The 22,929-nt window shown below is 49.0% G+C and overlaps 1 protein-coding gene across 2 annotated transcripts; it reads left to right on the top strand.

Moving 5' to 3' along the window:
- Nucleotides 1-3,877: 3,877 nt before the first annotated feature.
- On the top strand, nt 3,878-5,994 carry C9H11orf86 (chromosome 9 C11orf86 homolog). 2 transcript variants are annotated; one of them, XM_036930704.2, is made up of 2 exons: nt 3,878-4,511; nt 5,072-5,994. In XM_036930704.2, exons 1-2 carry the CDS (start codon nt 4,200-4,202, stop codon nt 5,165-5,167), a joined length of 408 nt encoding a protein of 135 aa, XP_036786599.1. In that variant the 5' UTR covers nt 3,878-4,199; the 3' UTR covers nt 5,168-5,994. The 2 variants fall into 2 exon arrangements, with proteins under 2 accessions (XP_036786599.1, XP_036786592.1); XM_036930697.2 differs by having other exon boundaries at nt 3,896-4,511; nt 5,069-5,994.
- The last annotated feature ends 16,935 nt before the right edge of the window (nt 5,995-22,929 follow it).

Below are 22,929 nucleotides of genomic sequence, written 5' to 3'. Positions count from 1 at the left end.
CCTTGTGACACTGAGGATGAGATGCCCCTTTGGGTGGCCTCCTGATGCTGAGACCCTTCTTAGGGCAGCAGTGGAGTCATGCCAGCATGCAACTGAGCTGGCAAAGCATGGGTTGGATTGCAGTACCAGCTCGTACCTTCAGCCAGGAACATTTGTGCAGCACAGAAATCGAACAACTGTGTGAGGCTGCCCTGGGCCCTTGCCATGGCTACCCAAAAACAGTTTTGGGTGTGTATGTGGGATTGCTAAATCCCAATGTTTTCCTTGTGTGGTCTCCGGCCCCTTTTCACCCCATAGCCTCCCACCCCCAGGACCCCATCCTGTGTTTTCAGCCTCCTCCTGCTTGTTTTTTTCAGTCCACTGGGCCCATGGAGCCCATCCCATCATGGGATCTCTGCAAGATGATCAGACCTTCTGCTTGCAGGGTGGGCCTTGGCCTAGCAGGTCCACACCACGGCTGCTGCCCGCAGGTTGAGGCAGAAGAGGATAAGATCCTCCTGTCCATTCTCGTTCTTCCAACATCCTAGGCAGGGATACCGTATCCATTTGCAGGTATGGACACTGAGGCTGAAAGAAAGGAAATAACTTTTCTCTGAATCACATGGCTGGTCAAGTGCAGAGGCAGGACTGGACCCTGATCCCCAGGCTGTGTTGATTCTGCTCCACTGGCTGCCTGGCAAGAATGTGCAGAATCTAGATTTCAAAGGAACGGCTTTGATTTGAAATTTGAGTCCTAAGATCACAGACCTCAGAGGCAGAAGGACCTCGAGCAGTTATGTTTTGAAGATTCCCACAAGATACAGATTGTCTGGAACATGATTTTACAGACAGCTTCTCAGACCCATCTGTGCAGGGAGCTTGTGATAGGACCTAGCAATTGGTGTTTTTTAACAGGAGGCGTTTGGAGTACCCTGGCTAAACCCACTCAGCCTCATTTTACAGAGGAAATAGGCTCCCACAGGGAAGGGACAGGCCCACCATCCATAGTCAGCAGGTCTTGCATATTCGAAAAAATGCAAGAGTACCTGTATTGACAGCCCTTGGACTCTGCACTTACTGATCTCAATTGCTTTGTCTGTAAACTGAAAATAAAACTCCTCTGATTCCTTTGAGGGATGTTGGGACTACATACAGGAAGCCCTAAGCATAATACCTGGCACAGAGTGAGTACCTGGGATACAGGAGCTTTGATAATCAATAGCATTATTATTACTTATCATTACCTTTGTTCGATTTATCCAAGTGATTAAAGTGACCAAAGTCTGGCATTGAACCTGACTGCCTGGCATTCTAGCCTCCTGTGGGGAGATGAAAACCAAAACTGGATACATCTGGTACCACTGTTCTAAAGTAAAAGAACTAGTTCTCCCAAAATGTACTGTATTATAAGAGCTACTCAGGCAAAGAGAGAAATTAAATCAGTTGAAACATACACAGACCATTTTAAATTAAATATGTTTATCTGTACAACCCCTCTCCTCACTCTGTGGGCATTATGTTTTCAAAGAAAATTCTGGTGATGTTAACCATTAGGTTTATAGCTCTGGTCATCCTACAGGTGCCCAAAGATCCAGGCCTGAGCTCACAGAGGGTGGTACACACATTTGCTGAGGACTCTGTTTGCTGGCTCGACTCTAGGGGGCTGGATTCCAGACCCACTCCTGACTCAGGCAAGTGGATTCACCTCTCTGAGCTTCTGTTATTGGGGTGGAAAAATGGGGCTAAGCTCCAGAGTAGGGTGAGGATGAAAGGCAATCACAGAAGTCAGGCTTCTGGAACAGAGGGCACACTCTATCCCTGGTGCCTCCCAACTTTGATCAGATTCCTCTTCCTGGCTCGGGGAGCCCCAGAAGGTAGGTTCCACCTGTCTTTCTTTCCAGATTCTTGATGTGACTACAGCTCCCTGATTGGAGCCTGTGGGGACCCTGCGCCACAGGCCCCAGCTAAGCCATACCTGGACCCTTGACTCACAAAAACTATGAAATCATACATAGCATTGCTTTAAGCCACGACGTTTTCGGATAATTTGTTATGCAGCAATAGATAATTAATAGTCTCTAACACTCAAGGCTAGCTATTTACTGTGTTATGCCCTGGGGACACAGAGATAAAAAAGACGTTGTCCTAGCCTTCAAGGGACATCCCGTGTGGTGCAGAAAGGCATATGTGTGTGATCACTGCTGCTGTGTGTATGGTGTGAGCTGGAGGGTGCGCTGCCTCCCAACCCCAGCAGGCTGCCAGGGGAGACAACACGGTGCAGCATCTAGAAAGGTAAGTGTTTGCCAGGTGACAAAGGCAGGGAGGCAGTGGGGAGGGAAGGAAGAGAACACATATTTTCCCCCTGTCCCTCATGGATTTGGGGAATTACTGTAAGATTACATGCTTGGCAAGAGGGTATTTGGCAGTTAGATGCTTGATGCAAGAGCCAGTGATTCACCCTGATGAAGTCTGTGAATCAGCAGATTCTTCCCAGAGCAGACTTTGGAGAGAGAAGGGATTCGAGATGACTGTGTCGGGTGAGGCACTGAAGATTGTGTAATGGCTTTGTTGCTTTTTAACCAGGGTCAGGGGTGGAATACAGAGGCCTGGGTGTAGATTATAGTCCACCTTTGGTATAGGCTGGGGCAGCGGCTCAGGGTCCCTGTTCTCCCTTCTCATCACACTGACCCTGCCTTAGCTCCTCTGGCTGGATGCTGAGCCTGGCAGATATTAAGAGACCTTTCACCCAGGGAAGGCCTAAAGACTCTAAGAAAGAGGAAAGAGCAAGACCAGGCCTGGGGAGAAGTCTGGGGTGAGGCAAGAGTGGCAGCCAGCACTTCTCTGTGCCCAGAGAGGGGCGCTCTGTGCAGCAGCTCAGCAGAAGTATGGGCCCTAAAGCCTGCCTGACCAGAGCAGGAGCCCATTTCTGCCACCTACTGGACATGCTCTCTGGCCGGGTGCTTCATCCCTCCAAGCCTCAGTTTCCTGATCTACAAAATAGAGAGAACACTGACCCTCACAGGACTATCATGAGATGTAAATGAAATACGTGGAGGGATTAGCTGCAGAACCAGTAAAAATGCTCAGAAAATAGTGGTTAAAACAAAAAGGACTGTGAACTAGTTATGCAAGATCCCAAATTCTACAATTCTGAGGAACTGCTGGCCCAGGTGAAGTACCTTTCTCTTTCCCCTGTCTTGGGAAAAAGGGCTGCTGCTGGGAGCCTGTCTTTTGGAGGCATCCACTTCCATGATTTCGTTTGCTTTGCCCAGCAACCCATTTTACAGATGACAAGATTGACTGAGAAGGGAAGGGATTTGCCCAAGATAACAAATACCACCAATTCACTTTTACTGAGCATCCGCTCTGCACCAGGCCCTGTGCTTGGCACAGCATTATCATCTTTAATCCTCACAACAATTACTGGAGTTATTTGTCCCATTACAGATAAGGAAACCGTGGGGAGAGCATGCCGGAGGTCACACAGCCGCAGTGATAGAGCCGAGGTTCACCCAGAGGCAGTTGGCCATCAGAGCCTGAGCTATTAGCCCTATTCGGTGCTGGAAGATTGGGAGCAGAGCTAGACCTGGAAAAAATCCAAGCCTCCCACCTCTTAGCTTAGAGCTTTCCTGTTTGTTTTTTCTTCCTTTTTCTAAACTTCCAATTGTAGTAAAATACACATAAACATAAAATTCATCATCTTAGCCATTTGTATGTAAAATTCAGTAGTGTTACATACATTCACACTGGTAGGCTACCAATCTCTAGAACTTCATCTTGCAAAACTGAAGCTCTCTAGCCATTAAACAACTTGCTATTCTCCCTAGCAACCACCAGGCTACTTTCTGTCTCTGAATTTGACTATCCCTAGGTTGGAGCTGTTCTGTTTCTTAAAAGCCCGTCATTGTTTTGATGTTGAGCCATCTGTTCTCTGTGTCAGTGGAATGGATTTAGACAGCCAGGGCTGCAGGAGTTCAGGGGAGGCCAAGCTCTTCATGGGTGGGTGGTCAGAGAAGGGTCCCTGGAGGAGGAGGAGGAAGGAGAGAGGCCCACACCCTAGAATGTGGAGAAGCAGTAGTGAGGGTGACTCAGGGATGCTTGGCCCCTGTGGCATGCCCTTTGGTTTATGAGGGCCACCTCAACAGCACCAACCTTTGCCCTGAAGTGAGCTCCCGTCAGATGGCTGGAGGAGCCAGGCCATCTCAGAGGCCAGTGGCTTGATGAGGGGCTGGGGCAGTCAGGTGCCTTCAGCCTCCAGAACCATGGGGACTGGGCTACGCAGCCAGTCCTTGCGAGGACCACGGCCCTCCTATGGCAAGCTCCAGGAGCCCTGGGAGAAGCCCTCGGAGGGACGACTGCGCCGGGCACTAAGCCTCAGACAGGGGCAAGAGAAGTCCAGGTCCTCAGACAGAGGCCCAGAAGGGCTGGACACCCCCCATCAGGAGCAGATACCAGGGGCCTTGGGGGACACGGAGCAGCTGATCCAAGCTCAGCAAGGAGGCAACCGGCGATGGCTGAAGCAGTATCAGCAGGTCTGGCTGAGGGCTGACTGGTGGAGGAGAACTACAGGGGAAGGTGGGGACTCCAGAGAGAGAGACCAAGAGGTAAAAGCATAAGGGGCAAGGACTAGGACAACAGAGCTGTCTGGAGATGAGGCTGGACAGGGAGGTATGCAAGAACCATATTTCAGAGGGTTCTGAAGGCGTCTGGGATCTATCCTATAGGTACTGGGGAGTCATGGAGGGTTTTAGAGTAAGTGGGTGATAAGGTCAGAGCTGTTTTAAGATGATTTATCTGGCAGTGTGTTGAGTGGTTAGATTTTGCTGGAAGCAAGGAGATCAGCTAGTACAGCTTCCCAGGGTTACATCTTGCCTTCCTCTCCCCCAGGAAAGGGGGTATCAGGAGCCCCTTGGTGGGAACTGCTGGCTCCTGGCCCCTCCCTCCTTCCTTTTAGAGGAAGGATTGCCAGGGACTGATGCATCGTTTCTTGGGTCTACCGCCACCTCGTGGCTAGAGGTGGAACAACACCTGAAGCCCGCAACTCAGCCCTGGGCCCCTGGGCGCTGATCTCTCCCTTCCTATCTTCCAGCAGGTAAGGAGAAGGTGGGAGAACTTTGTCTCCAGCTTCCCCAGTGTGACCCTGAGCCGGCCAGCCTCCCCGGAGCTCCCTCTGGGCACCACCAGATAAGGGCTGGAAGCGACGGTGGCGCCTGCTGCACCCAGATGAGACAGCCATGTCCACTGACCTATCCCTTGGGGGCTCTTCTGGACTGTGGATGGTGCGGCCTCCTTTACATCGACTGTTCCTGCCTTCTTTACTTGGTCTGCTGAGGCCCCTGCCACCAGCTCATTCAAGGGCCCTGTGATTGTTCCAGGGTTCTGACCCTCCAACTCCATACTAGCTCATAGCAACAGCGCCAAGGGGACCGTGAAAAGAGGGGACCTCAGCTCTTTCTCCTAGTGGATTCTGCCCTCTGGGCATAGGGATACCCCTGGATGGTGACATGTATGAGGGTCTAGAAACATGCCCAGAAGGGGGCGTGTCGACCGACTTGTCGCCCCTGGCCCAACACAAGACCAGGCGGTAGCTTCCAGGACAGAACTCCGTGAAGCCAGGCCCATGCTGAGAGACGGGCGCAGTGCCTGGCCGCGGGCCATGCCCCACCCACCCTTCTCACCAGCCGCCTGTGCTGGGCAGGGCATGGGTGTCCCTCACAGATGGTGAGCCCACCCCCCGGGCAAGGACCCTGCATGGCAGTCCTCAGTGCTAGCACTCTGTGGCTGTATATATTTAAGACCCGGCCCATATACTGTGGCTTCCAGCCTCACAGTATCCCAGTGACGAAAGCAGGGGAAGTCTTCTCTCCCCATGTGACGGAAGGGGAAACTGAGGCCTGGGGGACGGGATTATTGTCTTTGGCATCTCCCGCCCCACTCCTACCCAGTTCCCAACACTGGGGTTGAACACAGAAATAAAGGTTGCTGAGCTGAATAACACAGTTGGCCTAGTGACTAACTTGCTTCCAGGCCCATCACAGCCCCCAGCTGGGCCCGAGCATCCCAGAACAGTGGGGCAGGGGCACCAGGGGCAGATCCCCAGGAAGCTGGGTCTTTCCTGCCACTTCTCTTGACCTCAGTCCCCAGGAATTTCCATCTTGCCCTCTGCTGACACCAGCCAGCTCCAGAGGACCTGACTCTCACCAGTGCCTGGCCTTTGTGCTCACTCCCAGGAGACAGGGCCCACTCTGAGGCACAGAAAGGGCAAGGGGTTCACCCAGGGCCACACAGAGGGGAGGGTCTGTGCCCAAATAGCCTGAGCTCTGCAGGAGACATCTGTGCTTGGTGTGGAGTCCCTGGGGCTCTTCCAGCTCAAGCAGATCTGAGGTCAAAGGTGAGGGAGGGGAGCAGCAACAGGCATCCTGGTGCAGGGTCTGTTCTGGGGGTGGGAGTAAATGAGAGTCCCATGGATAGAGGGCAAGTTGCCTATTTCCCTAGAGCCCAGAACCCTGGCAGGGCCATTGCAGAACAAGAGGACTTCTGGGAAAAGTTTGTCCCACACAGCTACTGTCAGAGACTGGCATGCCTGTCTTGGAACCTGGACTGTGGGAGCTGACCAGAAGCTTCCAGTCTGATTAGTCACAACTTTAAATGCTCAGCCCACCTCTGCAGTAGCCCCTAGGGTAGTCTGGGATGCCAGGGTACACAGTGTGAGTCCACCACTCTGAAAAACCCTCTTGAATGCCCAGAGAGGGAAACTGAGGTCCAGAATGGGGCAGGAGAATTACCCTGCCCTCTCCAAGTTTCTGGTCCCTGAGGAAAGCATGCATTGATGACACTGAATGGGTCACGATAGGCTTGTGGCTGTAATGAGCAACCCCTACACCAGTGGCTTAGCATAATGAAGGCCTATTTTGCCGTCATATCACAGTCAGAATGGTGGCAGAGGACCCTGCTTTAGTGTCACTGCCATCCCCCAGCCTTGGAGCCACCATGGGTGCTCTGCGTGGGGCTGGCCTGTGAGGGAGGAGGTCCCTGCCCTCAAAACTCATCTTGGCCCCTTGGTCCCCAGGGATTTTCCAGCCCAACTCCTTGCTGTTCTCCCACTTGTCACACTCTGTGATCAGTTTGTCCAGTTATGAGCTTTTGTCATCCACAAGACGGAAGGTTCCATGGACCTGGCTTGCACACCACTAGGACCCAGTGCCTCACTCAGGGCTGGCACAGAGTAAGAACTCAATAGGTTGTTGTTGGGTGAACAAAGTACCAGCCCAAGGAGTTGGTCACCCAGTGACTTGTTGGCTGAGCTGGCCCTGCAGCTCACAGGTCTGGGGGCCCCTCCCAGACAGATGATTCTGCCTCAGCCTCATCAGCAACCCCATCAGCAGGGAGCACATCTCCCCGGCCCTTGGCAGAGACCTTCACCAGAACACACACATGCTCTGACGGTTTTTTCCAAGGTGTAGCAACCATCCCACGCACGGTGCACGCCCTCTTGCGCTGTGCTGCTGCCACACACCCAAAAGAGGCATATTCTGTTTTCCCTCCCCTTGAATCTGGGTGGGCCCTGTGACCTGCTCTGACCAATAGAATACAGTAGAAATAATGTTCTAGGACTTTGGGGCCTAGGCCTTAAGAGACTTTGCAGCTTCTGTTTCCACCCTCTTAGAAGCCAGCCGCCATGTGAAGGCGTCCAGGTGATCCTGCTAGTGGGTTGAAAGGTGGCCTCTAAACAGATATGTCCATGTTCTAATCCCCCAGAACCTGTAGAATTTTACCTGATTTGGAAAAAAGATCTTTGCTGATATAATTAAGTTAAGGATTTTGAGATGAGGAAATAATCTTGGATTATTGGCTGGGTGGGTATCCAATGAGAGGTATCCTTATAAAAGAGACACACAAAAGAAAGGACCCAGAGATTGGAGGGATGTGGTCACAAGCTCAGGAAGCCTAGGACTACTGACAGCCACCAGTAGCTGGAAGAGGCAGGAAGGTTCTCCCCTGGAACCTCCAGCAAGAGCACAGCCCTGTTTGCACCTCGATTTCAGACTTTTGGCCTCCAGAACCATGAGAGAATAAATTTCTGTTGTTTTAAGCCATGGAGTTAGGGAAATTGTTACTACAGGAAATTAACAGTGTGTTTATGTGATTCTCCTGGCAGAGACCGGCTGGGTGTTCAACCAAATCTTGACATCCCAGCTAGAAGACATTTCCCAGCCTTCCTTGCAGTCAAGTGTGGCCGTGCGGCCAAGCTGTCACCATCAGAACGTGAGCAGAAGTGGCACGCACACTCCTCCACACCTTGCCCTAAAACCTCCCTGCCCAGCCCTCTGTGCTCCCCTCCTCCACCACAGGCTCGCTGCTTATCAAGCTCTGCTCTTTCCACGCAACCGCTGCCTTTGAGGAGCTCACAGTCCTGCTGGAGAGGGAGGCGGACAGCTGGTTGGCTGCTCTGCTCCAAAGCAGAGTGGAGTAAGTGCTCACCGGGGTGGCTCAACCAGACCAATTAAGCAGGAGGCCTGATTCCTGAGCCAGGGCTGCTCTGGGTGTGTTTGGACGTCTTCCCCAACTTCCTGCGGACTGCAGCCCTTCGATGGGAGGAGACTGCAAGCAGGTGGAATAAAATATCCTGTAAGGGAAATGGGACCACTCAGTGGCACTAATAAGGACAGCATCCAGGTGAGTGGGCACACTGCGTCCCAAGGCAACTCTCAGAGCCTAGACAGCCAGCTTGGCTGGGAGAGCCCTCAGAGCCCAGTGGGTGCAGGCGGCTCATTTTACAGATGAGGAAACTAAGGCTCCCACAGCAAACTGGAGGCAAAGCTGGGGCCTTTGCCCAGAGCTCCTGCCTCCCAGCCCAGAACTCTGCCCACATAGGGTGCCCACAGCCCCTTGTGGCATCAAACTCAGTGTGTCCAGGCAGTCAGCAGGGCCAGGGCAGGCCCAGGCCTGGGTGTCAAACTTGGGGCCCAAGCCCCTGCCCTGAAACTGTCTTACAGGGTGGCCTTGGGCAAGTCACTTAACCTCTCTGTGTCTTGGTTTCCTTATCTGTTCAGTAAGAGTAGTAACTGTCCCTCTTCCCAGGGTTCTTGCATTGCCCAAGTTTGCACACATGAAACACTTGGGGAAGTTAGCCATCGGTTCACAGTATCCAGCTCCAGGATGTTCTACCTGCGTGACCCCCCTGAGCATTAGCAGCCTCCTCTGGGGAACGAGGGCGCTAATAATAGCACCTGGCTTAAGGCGTCTTGGGGATGAAATGGGCTAAGGCACACATGCGCTGTGCCCAGGGTCAGCCCGCAGATGGGCCAGCTCAGTGAGAACCTCGGAGAGCCTGGCACTCAGAGCCCCGTGTCCTCAGCTCACCTTGGCCCGCTGGGCCTTGGCAGGACTCTGGGCCACAGGATCCAAGCGAGCGGGCCCAGCCGCAGACCAGACTGCCGCTCTGGGGCCTCCCGTTAGAGCAGGGCGGGAATGGGCGGACCCACCTGCACCGTGGCTGTCCTTGAACCCTCCTTGCCCCCTGCCCTCTCCCAAGCCTTGTGTTTCTTCTCTGAGCCCCAGGCAAAAGCAGCCAATTCAACCAACAGTTAGCTCACTCGGAGCCCTGCTCAGGGGAGATTTTAGAGAGGATGACACAACCAGCCCTGCCAAGTCCCCCATAGTGACAGCCTCAGAAAGGAGCCAGCACCCCGGGAGCTGGCACAAGGAGCAGATGTGCCAGAGAGGGGCCCAACGAGCTCGTTGGGGGTGGGCATCGGGGAGGGCTTCCTGAGCACTCACAGCAGAGCAGAGGGTGGCTCACCCCAACAGAGGAGCTGGGAGGGGCATGCCAGGCAGAAGGAACAGCACATGCAAAGGCATGGTGATGAGAAGCAGCTGGAATGGGCAGAGATCCAGGTGCAGATCTGTTTCCGGGGGGCAGAAGTGGGAGGGAATGGAGGTGGCAAGGACAGACAGGTAGACAAGGACAGGGCTCAAAGGACCCAGGCTGGCACTCTACCTGAGGAGCACCGGGGGCCATCACAGGGTTTTCAATGCAGGGGACAGGGGTAGCAGAGAAATATCCCTGGGACATCTCCCACATGGAGGATGCAGCGACCCACTGGGAAGTATACAGATAGACTGTGTTCCCGTTTTTGAGACGAGAGTAACAAGGCCAAGGGGGATGGGCAGGCCTGAGTGGGTGGCTCAGTGATTTGGGCCTGGGCCCAGTGCTCTGTAGTCCACCCCCGGCTCACCTGTCAGGCCCGCCCGCCGTGTCCTTGGGGCAGCTCCACATTCTGTCTCCTTTCTTCCATCCAGGTCACATGGCCCCACCCAGCAGCTCCCAGAGGGTGGGGTACTCAGCCCTTCCCTTCCCAGGAAAGGCTTTAACCCTGACAGCTGGGGGTGGACAGGTTATAGGGATGGGTGCCGAGGAAGCTGGCAGAGGCCAGGGCCCCTGCTCCTGCCCCTATGGCAGGTGGGAGTAGGATTCACCTCGTGTTGAACGTCCCTCCCAAGCTGTCCCCAACCGCTCCCTACTCCGGTTCTCCCTCCCGCCCCGGAGCCAAGCATCCCACCTCTCCACCTTTGCTTGAGAGCTGCTGCCTCCACAGAACAGCAGGCAATTGCTAGTTAGTGTGCTTGCAGTAAATGTCCAGACCAGAGTCAGCTGGCAGGATGGAACCCTCCGCCGTTCCCAACGTCCATCACTCCACCTTCTCATAGCAGAACGGGCCCCAGGGACTGGTGAGGAGGTTAAGTGAGCCGGAGTCTGCCCCGTGGGCTCCCTGCGGCCAGCAGAGTCCCTGGCAGGGGACACTCCCTGGCTAGACTTCTGAGTCACTGTGCAAGGGAGACTCCGCTCCTGGAGTGGCGGCTGGGGCAGCCTGATCCCAGCCAGGAATCCTGGACCTTCAGGGACATGGACTGGAGACTTTGGTTGGTCTGTTCAACAGGCTCGATTACCCATTCACTCACTGGTTGCCCTTTCCCTTCTCCAGGTTTTACCTTTTTTATCTGGAAAATGAAAGGATTGGATGGTTTTTAAGGTACAGCTCTCTTTGTTTCAATTAACAGAAAACCCAAACTAGTTTGAGGGGGAAGGAAATTTATTGATACACCTAACTGAAAAGTCCAGACACAGGCATGTCTTCAGGTACATGATCAGGGGCTCAAAGCCATCCCTAGGGTCTGTGACCTCTCCCTCTCCTTTCTCTCTCTCTCTCTTGCTCTCTCTGTCAGATCCATTCTTTCCTCATTGTCTCCACCTGGAGCTGCAGCAGTTCCCAGTGCTTTACCCTGAAGTCCACAGGGAAAGCGTGTCTGTGTCCACATGCTCATCTCTGGACCAGTCACTGTGACAAGAAGCACAAGGCTTCCACTGGACAGGTCTGAGTTGGCTTCTCTGGAATCACATGGGGGCAGAACGGCTTCCCAACTAAATGTAAACCCGTTACAGGAAACAGAAAGTTGCCCAAGGTCACATAGCTCCCCCGACACCCCCCCCAGTTCCAGACTCCTCCATCCAACTGCCCACACCTCAATGTCCAATAGGGATCCCAGCCTTGACATGCCCCAAACTGTCCTCCTGGCCTTCCGATCCAGCCTGAAACTCCAAAGTGGGGACCAGAAACCTCAGTGGTCAGTGTTCTCCAGGGAAACAGAACCGAAGAGATTTATTATAAAACTTGGTTCATGCAGTTATGGAACCTGAGAAGTTAGCAGCTGGCAAACTGGAGACTCAGGAATGCTGATGGTGTAAGCTTCAGTCCAGGTCTGAGTCCAAGTCCAAAGGCTGGAAGAAACCTGTGTCCCAGCTTGAACACAGTTGGGCAGTGAGAGAAAATTCTCACTCTGCCTTTTTGTTCTCTTCAGGCCTTTGACTGATTGGATGAGGCCCACCCATAGTGGGGAGGGCAATCTGCTTTACTGGGTCTACCAGTTCAAATGCTAAGCTTATCCAGAAACAGCCTCACAGACACACCTAGAATCGTTGAAGCAAATACTTAGGCCCCACCATGGCCCAGTCAAATTGACACATAAAATTAAACACTATAGTCAGTGGCTCACCCCCCACTCTCCAAATCCCACTTCCATCATGTCGGCACCACCTTTAAAATGCATACAAATTCTAAGCACTTCCCCCTCCTCTTGGCAACATAGCCCTGGGCTAAGCCACTATCCCCTCTCACTAGGACCATCTCTCCATGGCCTTCTAACCAGTGGCCCCTATGCTATCCACTTTCCAAGTACACATCCAGGGGCATGCCTCTAAAACTAAAGTTAGATCTGGGCACTCCTCTGCTCAAAACTCAGAAATGGCCTCCCTGTTCATATGCAGTGAATCCCATGGCTTACATGGTCCAGCTCCATCTGGCTGCCTCTCCAACCTCATCAGGAGGCTTCTCCCCCTTACTCCCTAGGCTCCAGTCACACTGGCCTCCTTGTTGTTCCTTAAACATATCAACACACCATCCCACCTCAGGGCCTTTGCACTTGCCATTCCCTCTACCTGAAATGGTTTCCTGCAATACCTGCCTCACTTCCTTGCAATCTTTGCTTAGTAATTGCCTCATCACAGAGGCCTTCCCTGAACTTTCTATCTAAAACAGTTCTTCCAGCGCATCCTTCTCTACCTTTTACCCACTTATTCTGGCTAACATATCCTGCCCACTTTATTCTGGCCAATATATTTTCTTATTTTCTCCCCCACCAGAATGGCAACTCTATGAGGCAAGAACTTGATATATTTAGTGTCCACTGTAATCCCCAACACCCAATGCATAATTAATAATTGCTGATAATCTTGGGGATGATTTTTTGCATTTGACACCAAAAGCAGAAGAAACAAAAGCAAAATAAACAAGTGGGACTACATCAAACTAAAAAGCTTCTACATACCAAAGGAAACCATCAACAAAATGAAAAGGCAACCTATGGAATGGGAGAAAAAACATTTGCAAATCGTACATCCATATCAAATCACACATCTAATAAGGGGTTAATATCCAAAATGTATAAAGAACTCATGTTACTCAGCTGCAAAAAAACAATACCTTTAAAAAATGGGCAGGGGATCTGAATAGATATTTTCTCAAAGAAGATATACAAATGACCAATAGGTACATGAAAAGGTGTTGGACATCACTAACCATCTGGGGAATGCAAATCCAAACCACAGTGATATATCACCTCATACCTGTCAGAATGGCTAGTATCATAAAGAGAAGAAAAAAAAAGAAGCATTAATGAAGATGTGGAGAAAAGGGAATTCTTATTTCACTGCTGGTGGGAACGTAAATTGGCATAGCCACCATGGAATGCAGTATGGAGGTTCCTCAAGAAATTTAAAATAAAACTACCATATGATCCAGCAATTCCACTTCTGTGCATTTATACAAAGAAAATGAAAACACTAACTCAAAAAGACATCTGCACCCCTGTGTTCATTGCAGCATTATTTACAAGAACCAAGATGTGGAAACAAGCTTAGTGTATTTCAGTGGATGAATGGAGAAAAGAAGGTGGTACATATACACAAGAGAATAATATTCAGCCATAAAAAAGGAAGAAAATACTGTCATTTGTGACAATATAGATGGACCTTTAGGGCATTTTGCTGTGAAATAAGTCAGGCAGAGAAAGACAAATACCATATGATCTCACTTACATGTGGAATCTAAAAAAAGAACCCATAGATACAGAGAACAGATTAACAGGCTGGTGGTTGCCAGACAGAAGTGGGAAGTGGGTAAAATAAGCAAAGGTGAGCAAAAGGCACAAACTTCCATTTATAAATTAAGTAGGTCCTTATTACACACCTGGGGGACTGTAGTTAATTATACTGTATAGTATATTTGAAAGTCCGTAAGAGAGTAAAATTTCTCATCACAAGAAAAAAAATTGTAACTCTATACAGTGATGAATGATAACTAGACTTATTGTGGTGATCATTTTGCAATATAAACATATATCGAATCATTATGTTGTACACCTGAAACTAACATAATGTTATATGTCAATTATATCTCAATTAAAAAAAAGAAAATATAATTGATGAATAAATGAATAAATGACTCATTAAATGAGGTGTTGGCCTCCAAATGGAAGGAGGGAGGCTAACTTGGGTCAGATAGGGGAACTCGAGAATTTGGAGTTCACTCCCTAAACTTTTGAATTTACTGGAATGTGTCTGCCCTGACCTTGATTCTTAAATGAGCATCATTCATTCATTCAGCAAACACGCACCAACTTCTGTTCTGGGTGGGGCCCTGGGGCCCTGAGTAATTGTGGATAAAAGTGAAGGTTCCTGTGGCCAAGATTCTCACCTGGCCCTGGTCAGCTGGCTCACTGCACACATGTGGGCAATATGGTGTTATTGACTCTGTATAAAGAGCTCTGCCCAGGGCTCTGGGTGGTACCGCAGCACGGCTGCAAGGCTGCAGGAGAGCAGAGATGCGGCTGGAGTGGTGGCAGCACCGAGGACAGAGACCAAGATGGCTGTGGGAGCAGAGAGGCCCAGAGGCAGAGACCAGCTTGCTGCCTGCAGACTCGCTCTAAGTGGTCAGGATTCTAGTGATTGACCTGCCACCATGGAAATAAAGTTGGGTATAAACCCTTTCACCCCCAAGAATGTTCTAGTGTCATTTTTTTGGTCTCATTGAATCCATAGTGAATCTGTCCATGGCTGAAACCCATTGGCAAGACATCAATTAAGCCCTAGTCTCATGCTCATTAAACAAAACTGTACAAGAAAGTAAATAAGTACATATAATACTAGGTGGTCAGCTGTGAACAGTATTTAGAGAGTCAAAGTAATGTAACAAATGAATGTTTAACAAAAATCATGGTGTCATATTATTGGGAGGGTGGGGAAGGAGGTATTTGCAGGGTGATGAGGGGAGCTCAGTACTCATCTTCCATATAGGAAGTCAACAGATGACGCCTACATTTGAAAACCAAGAAATTGCAAATGAATTATGAAATAAATGAAAGCATATTATCTAGAAACACCAACTAGGGCTGCCCTGAGGCTGGGGTATAGGCGAAGAATGACTACTTTTCTTCCTAAGTTTAAACTATCTGATTTTTTATACTAAGTACATATATTGCTATGATCTTTTAAAAAAGAAATGAAAAAATTAATTTCACATAGATTTATAATTTATGAGACTATAACCTCATGGATGCAAGAATTAGCTATTTGGGAAATAAAGGTTTTAAAGGTTATTTCAAAAAGTAACACACGATAATTGGCCAAATGAGGATATAATCGAAATATTAGGTAATAAATGGGATCACTGTTACATTTCCTGAATTTGATGGTGTGACACAGTAAGAATATGTTTGGTTTCTGTCCCTGGTCCCTGGCACAGAGCTCCTAGATCCCTTGGAATTTCCTAATCAGTGGGATCTTGGAACATCCTTTCAACCCTACCTAAGTTGATAATAAGCTCCTTTTAACCCTACCTGAGTTTATGCTAACATGGTGACGTTGGGAGGGTAGGGGCTGGTTGCCAAGAGGAACCAACCAGTAGAGAGTTTGTGCTTTCAGCCTGACCCCCAACCTCTGGGGAGGGGAATGGGGCTGGTGGTTGAGTTCAATCACAAAAGGCCAATTCTTTAATCAACTATCCCTACGTAATGGGGCCTCCATAAAAAGTCTAAACAATGGGGTTCAGGGAACTTCTGGGTTGGTGAACGCCTTGGGATGCAAGGAGGGCAGAGCTCCCGGAGAGGGCGTGGAGGCTCTGCAACCCTTCCACATACTTGGCCCTGTGTTTCTCTTCCATTTGGATGCTTATCTGTATCCTTTATTATATCCTTTATAAAAAACTGGCAAACCTAAGTGGAGAAAGACAAGTACCAAATGATTTCCCTCATTTGTGGAGTATAACAACGAAAACTGAAGGAAGAAAATAGCAGTATACTCACAGACTCTAAGGTACTAGAGGTTACCAAAGGGTAGGGGTGAGGGAGGGTGGGTGGGGAGAGAGGAGGAAGGGGATTGTTGGGTATTATGACTGGCACACATGGTGTATGTGGGGTCACGGGGAAGACAGTGTAGCACAGAGAAGACAATTAGCGACTCTGTGGCATCTTACTACACTGATGGACAGTGACTGCAATGGGGTGTGGGAGAGGACTCAATAATATGGGTAAATGTAGTAACCACAATGTTTTTCATGTGAAACCTTCATAAGAGTGTATATCAATGATACCTTAATAAAAATTAAAAATTAAAAAAATGTTTTAAAAAATGGCAAATGAAGTGTTTCCCTGAGTTCTACAAGCCGTCCTTGCAGATTATCAAACTTGAGGACAGGGTCTGGAAACCCCCAATTTATAGCTGGCTGGTTAGAAGCACTGGTGACAACCTGTGACACAAATGATGTCTGAAATGATGTCCTGGGGAACTGAGGCCTCAACCTGTGGGATCTGCATTAACTCCAGGTAGTTAGTATCAGAACTGAATCGCAGGACACCTAGTTGGTATCTGGAGGGTTAGAGAACTGTTTAATGTGAGGGGAAAACCCACACATTCCCTGTCAGAAGTGCTGTGAAAACAAAAACTGTTCTTCTTTTAGATGGTTTTGAGAGTTCTTAGGAGATACATGCTGAAGCGTTTAGGGGTGAAAGGTCATGATGTTTGCAAGCCGCTTTCAAATAATTTAGAAATACATACATATATGGATATGTAAATATAAATATATATATATGTAAAAGAGTGTGAATGATAAAGTAAAATGTAGAAAAATGATAAATCAAGGAGAAGGGCATGTGAGAATTCATTGTACTATCCTTGCAACATCCCACAGGCTTGAAATGTTTTCAAATTAAGAATTTTTAAAATAAAGCAATATGATAACATCACAAAGGGAGAGGCAATCAAACAGTAAGTGCCTCCTGATGGGAGAGACAGTTCTACCTATGAAATATTCTTGCCAAAAAAGTCAGGCCTGCATCTAAGTAAGCTTCTGGATCCAACTCCCGAGTTATAAGGCCTCTGGGGACAGAGAAACATGTTAAACTACACTACAGGGCTGCAAACAGTGAAATCCGGACTATGATGAGCCATACAAGACAAACAGCTAAGCTTTTCCTCAACAAACAAATTGCAAAGGAAAAAAGAGAGATGGAGGGGAAAACTCAGGAGTAAAAGAAATCTAACACGTTAACCAGTCACAGTGTATTAACCTTATTCAGATACTAATTCAAACTATTTTTTAATAAAATATTTATGAAGTTTCTGGAACTCTGAACAGTGACCAGATATTTAACAATATAGAACTGTTCCTCTTTTATGGGTGAAAATGGTATTAGAATTATATTAAGGAAAGACTCCTCATCTTTTAGATTAATCTTACTTTTTGTGGGTGGAATGATACAACATCTGGGATTTGCCTTAAAGGTGAGGGAAATGGACGGAAATGTACAGGAAGCAAGATCAGGCCTGAGCCGCTAACTGCTGAAGCTGGCTGATGGAGACTGCCTAATTTTGTATATGTTTAAAAGTCTCCATCATCGAGTGTTCTTCAAAAGCAATCCTCTCTGTAAGCGGTGACTATGTGGAGATGGCTAACACACCCCAGCAGCTCTGTACCCTGATTCACTGCCCTGGATCTGAGGTTGGGGGCCGGGGCGCTGGTGACACTCCCGTAAGACGACTCACAAGGGGGCTCTGTCTGATGATGAAGACACTGTTGTCCAAGATGACTGTGAAGACTTTGTTCACAATTGCTTCATAAAATGTGAAGCGTGGAAAATTCACCCCAGCCTGCATGTGGCTGTTAGCCACACTGCCAGCGCTACTATTGATGAAAATGACAGTGATGTCCCCTCCCAACCCCCACCTCGTGGTGCGCCTTTCCCCTCCACCATACAGCAGAGGGCACATGCTGGTTCAGTGAGGACTCAGGACCTGCAACCTGATACCACAAGGAGCAGAAGCCTGGTGGGATGTTTGGAGCTCCAGCCAGCCCCAGCTGAGGCGGGAAGGAACACTTATCTCCGTATATTTGGAAATCTGTGGGTGGTGTTTATTTGCTGGGAAGTCTGGGTCCCTTCCCCCAGGGGGGCTAGAAGCCACAGCGGCCAAAGGCGTGGGGTGAGGCCAGGGCAGCACACAGTGTGAGAAACAGCTACTGATTCATTGGGGTCATAACGTGGCCTGGGCAAAGTTACCAGCTTTCAGGGAAGGCTCAAGCATCCCTTCTGAGGACCTCGTTTTCTGCAACCAAACAACTATGTCTAGAGTTGGGTATGAATCCTGACTTGGTCACTTGCAGGCTCTGGTATGGCTAACCATGGGAAGTTGTCTCATCTGTGACATGGAGACAATAAGGGGACCAACATGATGGGCTGTCCCCAGGAGTTGGTGAGGTGTGTGGGAAGCCCCTGGCCAGGGGCGAGGTGCTCCAGGAGCCTCGCTACATCGCAGCTGCCAGTGCCACAGCTGCTGTCCCTTAGATGAAGGGCCTTCCAGCTCTAAGAAGACAAACATGTCAAACTTCCACATGAAAAGCCACCATAAACACCATTAACAGATAAGAGGTGGGTAAATAAAAGAAATTTGACGGTGGAGAAACCAGCAAAATGCTACCTCCGTCAGGTGATCAAGGTCAGTATCACCAGTGATAAGTGATAGGATGAAAATGGCACTTTATCTCTATGATCTTCTCCCCAAAACCCATCACCCCTGTCTACTCATGAGAAAACAGAGAAATCCGAATTGAGGGACATTCTACAGAATACATAATGGTCAGACTACTTACCAGTCCCCCTCCAAGGTCATAAAAAAACAAGGAAAGTCTTAGAAACTCACAACTAAGAGGAGCGTAAGTCATGGAGACTAAATACAACATGGCGTTCTGGGTGGGGTCCTGGGACAGAAAAAGGGCCTGAGGTTACAAACTAAGGAAATTGGAAAAAGTCTGGACTTGAACTAACAGTACTGTGTAAATATTGGTCAATTAAGCATGACAGTTGTACCGTCCTGATGTAAGGTGTTAATAATAGAGGAAACTGAGTGTGGGTGCATAAACAAGCTCTCTGTTCTACCTCCGCAAATCTTCTGCAAACCTAAAACTATTCTAAATGAAAGAGTGAATAAATAAAAAAAGAAATAAATACAAGAAACAGTCCAGGAGAAAATATTTCTAAATAAAAAAGAAAAAAATACAAGAAACAGTCCAGGAGAAAATATTTGCAATATATAAAACCAGGAAATGATTTGTAGCCAGAATACATAAGAACTCCTATAAACGGGAAATGAAGGAAACTGGCACATCACAGGAAAGGAGCTAACAGGTCAAACTCAAATGAAGAGCTGCCTGACCACCCTGTTACCAAAGAAAAGCAAATTAAAACAACAATAAACCATCATCACCTCACCTACCAAACTGATGGTGCCCAGTATTGGTGAGGGTGTAGAGAACTAGGTAGTGTTGGCAGTAGTCTAAGATGGTACAGTCTTTGCAGGAGGCAATTTGGCTGTAACTTAAAATAAAAATGCACAGTGTGCTCATTGCACATTATCTGTAATAACAAAAATTAGAAACAACTTGGGTCTATCAGCAGGAGACTATGATGCGCCCATACAACAGAATACTCGGCAACAGAGAAAAAGCATGAAGCGGACAAACAGTGCAGCAAACATAGCTAAAGCTGCCTAGCACTCATCACGTGCTAGGCTCTCCCTATATGCAATTTCACAACTCTGTGAGTTAATTATTATTGTTATCCCCATTTCACAGATGAGAAAATTGAGTCTTAGCGAGGCTATCTACTTTTCCCAAGGTTGCACACTTAGTAAATAACAACGGGGGTTTGAACCCAGGCAAGATGGCTCTAAATGGCAAAAAGCCACCGCAAACTATGTACCTAGACACAGAAATCCATGTGCATATATCTCTCTGCAAATGCTTAAGCAAACACCTGATAAATGTGCTTACCTTTACAGGGCAGAGTGGGGCTGGGAGCCTGGGGCTTTCACTTGGTCTGTGTAGAAGAGTATTATTTTGATTCTGCAGATGTTTTTGTTTTTCCTCCCGTTTTTCCTCTTCCCTCCGGCCCACGCCCACACCCACGCCCACCACACGCGCACTGGCGACTGGGAGGGCAGGTACAGGGAGACAAAGAAGTCATTGCTCAGCTTCCAGCTCCAGATTAGACTTTTTCAAAGCCCACAACAGAAACATAGCCTTTGAGAACAAGCTTTCTTCCAATAGCGGCTTTCTACTCTGGGGCTTTCTGAGGGAGAAGAGGTTGTTGAGAAATGAAGGGCTTCAAGCCTTGCAGAGCTCACAGCAAAGTTTTCCCAGTGGAAAGGAGGTGTGGGAGGAGGCAGGCAGTTTCCTGCTGGGAAAAGAAGCTCTAGGGACCTGAGACATGCCCCAACACCACATTCCCCCACCTCATCGCAGGAGCCTGGGAGGCCTACAAGCCTCGGGGAGAGCTTCCTAGCCATGCCTGAGGTAAAACGAGACAGGTATGGGGGCCGGTCTGAGCCCTCCGGCCTCCGGAAGCTGTGCGGGAGCCCCTGCCACCACTTTTGCACCCCACGTCGAAGGAAGTGCTTCTGAAAGGAAGAGCTTTCCTGAGCTCCCTAAGAATCCTAGCTTGGGCCCCAAAGGCCTGGAGCCTGGAAGGGAGGACACAGTCAGCCTTTGTGCGGCCTGTTAACCTGTTGACAGAGAGAAGCCTGTGCAGGCCCTGGTCAGCAACTGCCAGCACCGGACAGAGGCCGACGCCCAGGAGCTGCAGGGTGAGCCCCCCTCAGGTAGAGGACATGGAAGGATGGAGGGACTGTGTGGCCATTTCCTGGTGCTGGAGCCACACCTCAACCCACAGAGTCAGCATCTCCCCTGCAAGAAGAGGAGAAGGGGCGGGGAGAGAAACAGGCTTAAGACGCATTAGTGGTTCGTGAAATTCCGTGAATGGACACAACAGAATAGACTCCAAACAGCGGGGATAGGAGAGAAAATTGCAAGAGGAGATAAAACATCAAGTGCATCACATTGTTATTTTATGGAAATTTGCTACATGACTATTAATTAAATGTTGCACTGGGTTTCAAAGTGCAGTGAATTTCCTACTGTTAGCCAGAGTCAGAAAAAGAAGAAAAACTTTCTCAGAGACTGTAGGTGTAATGGAAAGTGCCCAACACTAAATTGGCAATACAGGGATTTGGCTGCCATTGAGCAGGATCATGGGCTAGGGAGCTGAGTTCAGTTGTTACAGAGTTAGTTCGTTTTTAATACCAGGTTTTGTGTTTCAAACCCTAAACTACAGCCATTTGTTTGATGTTTGGTATGGTAAGGATATAGCTTCTGTAACTTAAAAAATGTTAATAATTGTATTTCTTAAAGACAGTCATGACTGCAAATAAAAAGCAAAAGGGACTGAAGGCTGAGGTTATCCAGGGCCTTTGGCGGCTCTAGTTTTTAAAAGCCAGATGATTAAGAATCCAAAAAAAATTATTCTCTCATTTGGCCTAGAAGTGGCCAGCTCCCTCTCTGTCCCTGCAGATGGTCCTCGCCGCACACTTTCTGGGTACAATAAGAAAGGGACCTATCAAAGGTGACAAGCCTAAGCCCCACATTCAAAGAGCATCTTATCAGGTACTGTGCCCACTCTCTGTGGCCCTATGGGAGGCACCAGGGTGAAGATAATAACAAGAGTCTCTGTCATCATAAAGGGACGGGTGGACCAACACACATGTAAGTGGCCATCGTGATAGGGTCTGGTGGGAGCTCTAATGAGATGAGGTAAGACACACAGAAGGGAACTCTGAACCCAGATGTACGTGACGCAGAAATGGCAGGCAGGATGAGGAGGGATCACTGGGGTTCTGAAGGTTGAGTATGAGTTCGGCGAGCAGGGAAAGCATCATCCAGGCAGGTGACAAAGTCCGTGACAGGTGTAAATGCTCCCCACCCAGTGGAGGAGACTATCTGACTCCACCCTCCTCCAGGTCAGGGGTAGTCTGGGTTGAGCAGGGTGCTGCCCAGGGGAATGCAAGCCAAGATGAGCCATCACTGAATAGGAAAACCAGAGGTCAGTCCTAAAGGAGAGTGCCACCTGACAGATCCGAGGGGCAGGCATGAGTCTGTGAGTAGGATGCAAGCAAAAGGGGCCAGGAACTAAGAAGGTAGGTGCTATGGACTAGATGGTGTCCCCCCAAATTCATATGTTGAAGCCCTAACCACCAGTGTGACTATATTTAGAGACAGGGCCTTTAGGGAGGTGCTTTAGAGAGAGTGCTCTCCCACTCCACCAGCACCGCGCGAAGGCGAGAAGGCGGCCCTCTATGAGCCAGGAAGAGAGCTTGCACCGGAAACCAACTCTGCTGGCACCTCCATCTTGGCCTTCTAACCTCCTCAACCAACAGAAAATCAATTGCTGTTGTTTAAGCCCCCCAGGCCCTAGTATTTTGTTATGGGAGCCCAAGCTGACTGAGATAGTCAGGTTAGGAAGAGCTCAAGTTGGGGCAAGAAGAGAGGTAGGATAGGCTACATAATTTTCAGGACCCTGTGCAAAATGAAAACACTAGACTCTTTATTCAAAAACTATTGAGAATTTCAACATGGCAATAGCAGAGCATTAGACCACGCACAGCGCCCTGTGCCCGTGCAAAGGCAGTGCACCTATGAAGCTGGCTTTTATTTTATTTATTTAGTTAGTTAGTTTTTAATAAGTATCATTGATATACACTCTTACGAAGGTTTCACAAGAAACACAATGTGGTTATTACATTCACCCTTATTATCGAGTGCCCCCCCATACCCCACTGCAGGCACCTTCCATCAGTGTAGTAAGATGCCACACAGTCCCTATTTGTCCTCTCCAAGCTACACTGTCTCTGTGAAGCCGGCTTTGAAGAGAGGTTCAGGATGGACGCCTGGAACTAATCGAAGGGTCTATCTGTACTGCGTGCTGGGGTCCTTCCCTGGCCTTGGGCAGACA

Source organism: Manis pentadactyla, chromosome 9 (genome assembly GCF_030020395.1).
Source record: "Manis pentadactyla isolate mManPen7 chromosome 9, mManPen7.hap1, whole genome shotgun sequence".
In the NCBI taxonomy this organism is placed as follows: domain Eukaryota; kingdom Metazoa; phylum Chordata; class Mammalia; order Pholidota; family Manidae; genus Manis; species Manis pentadactyla.
The sequence above is the reverse complement of the archived record's forward strand: the minus strand, read 5'-3'. Positions and strand labels throughout refer to the sequence as shown.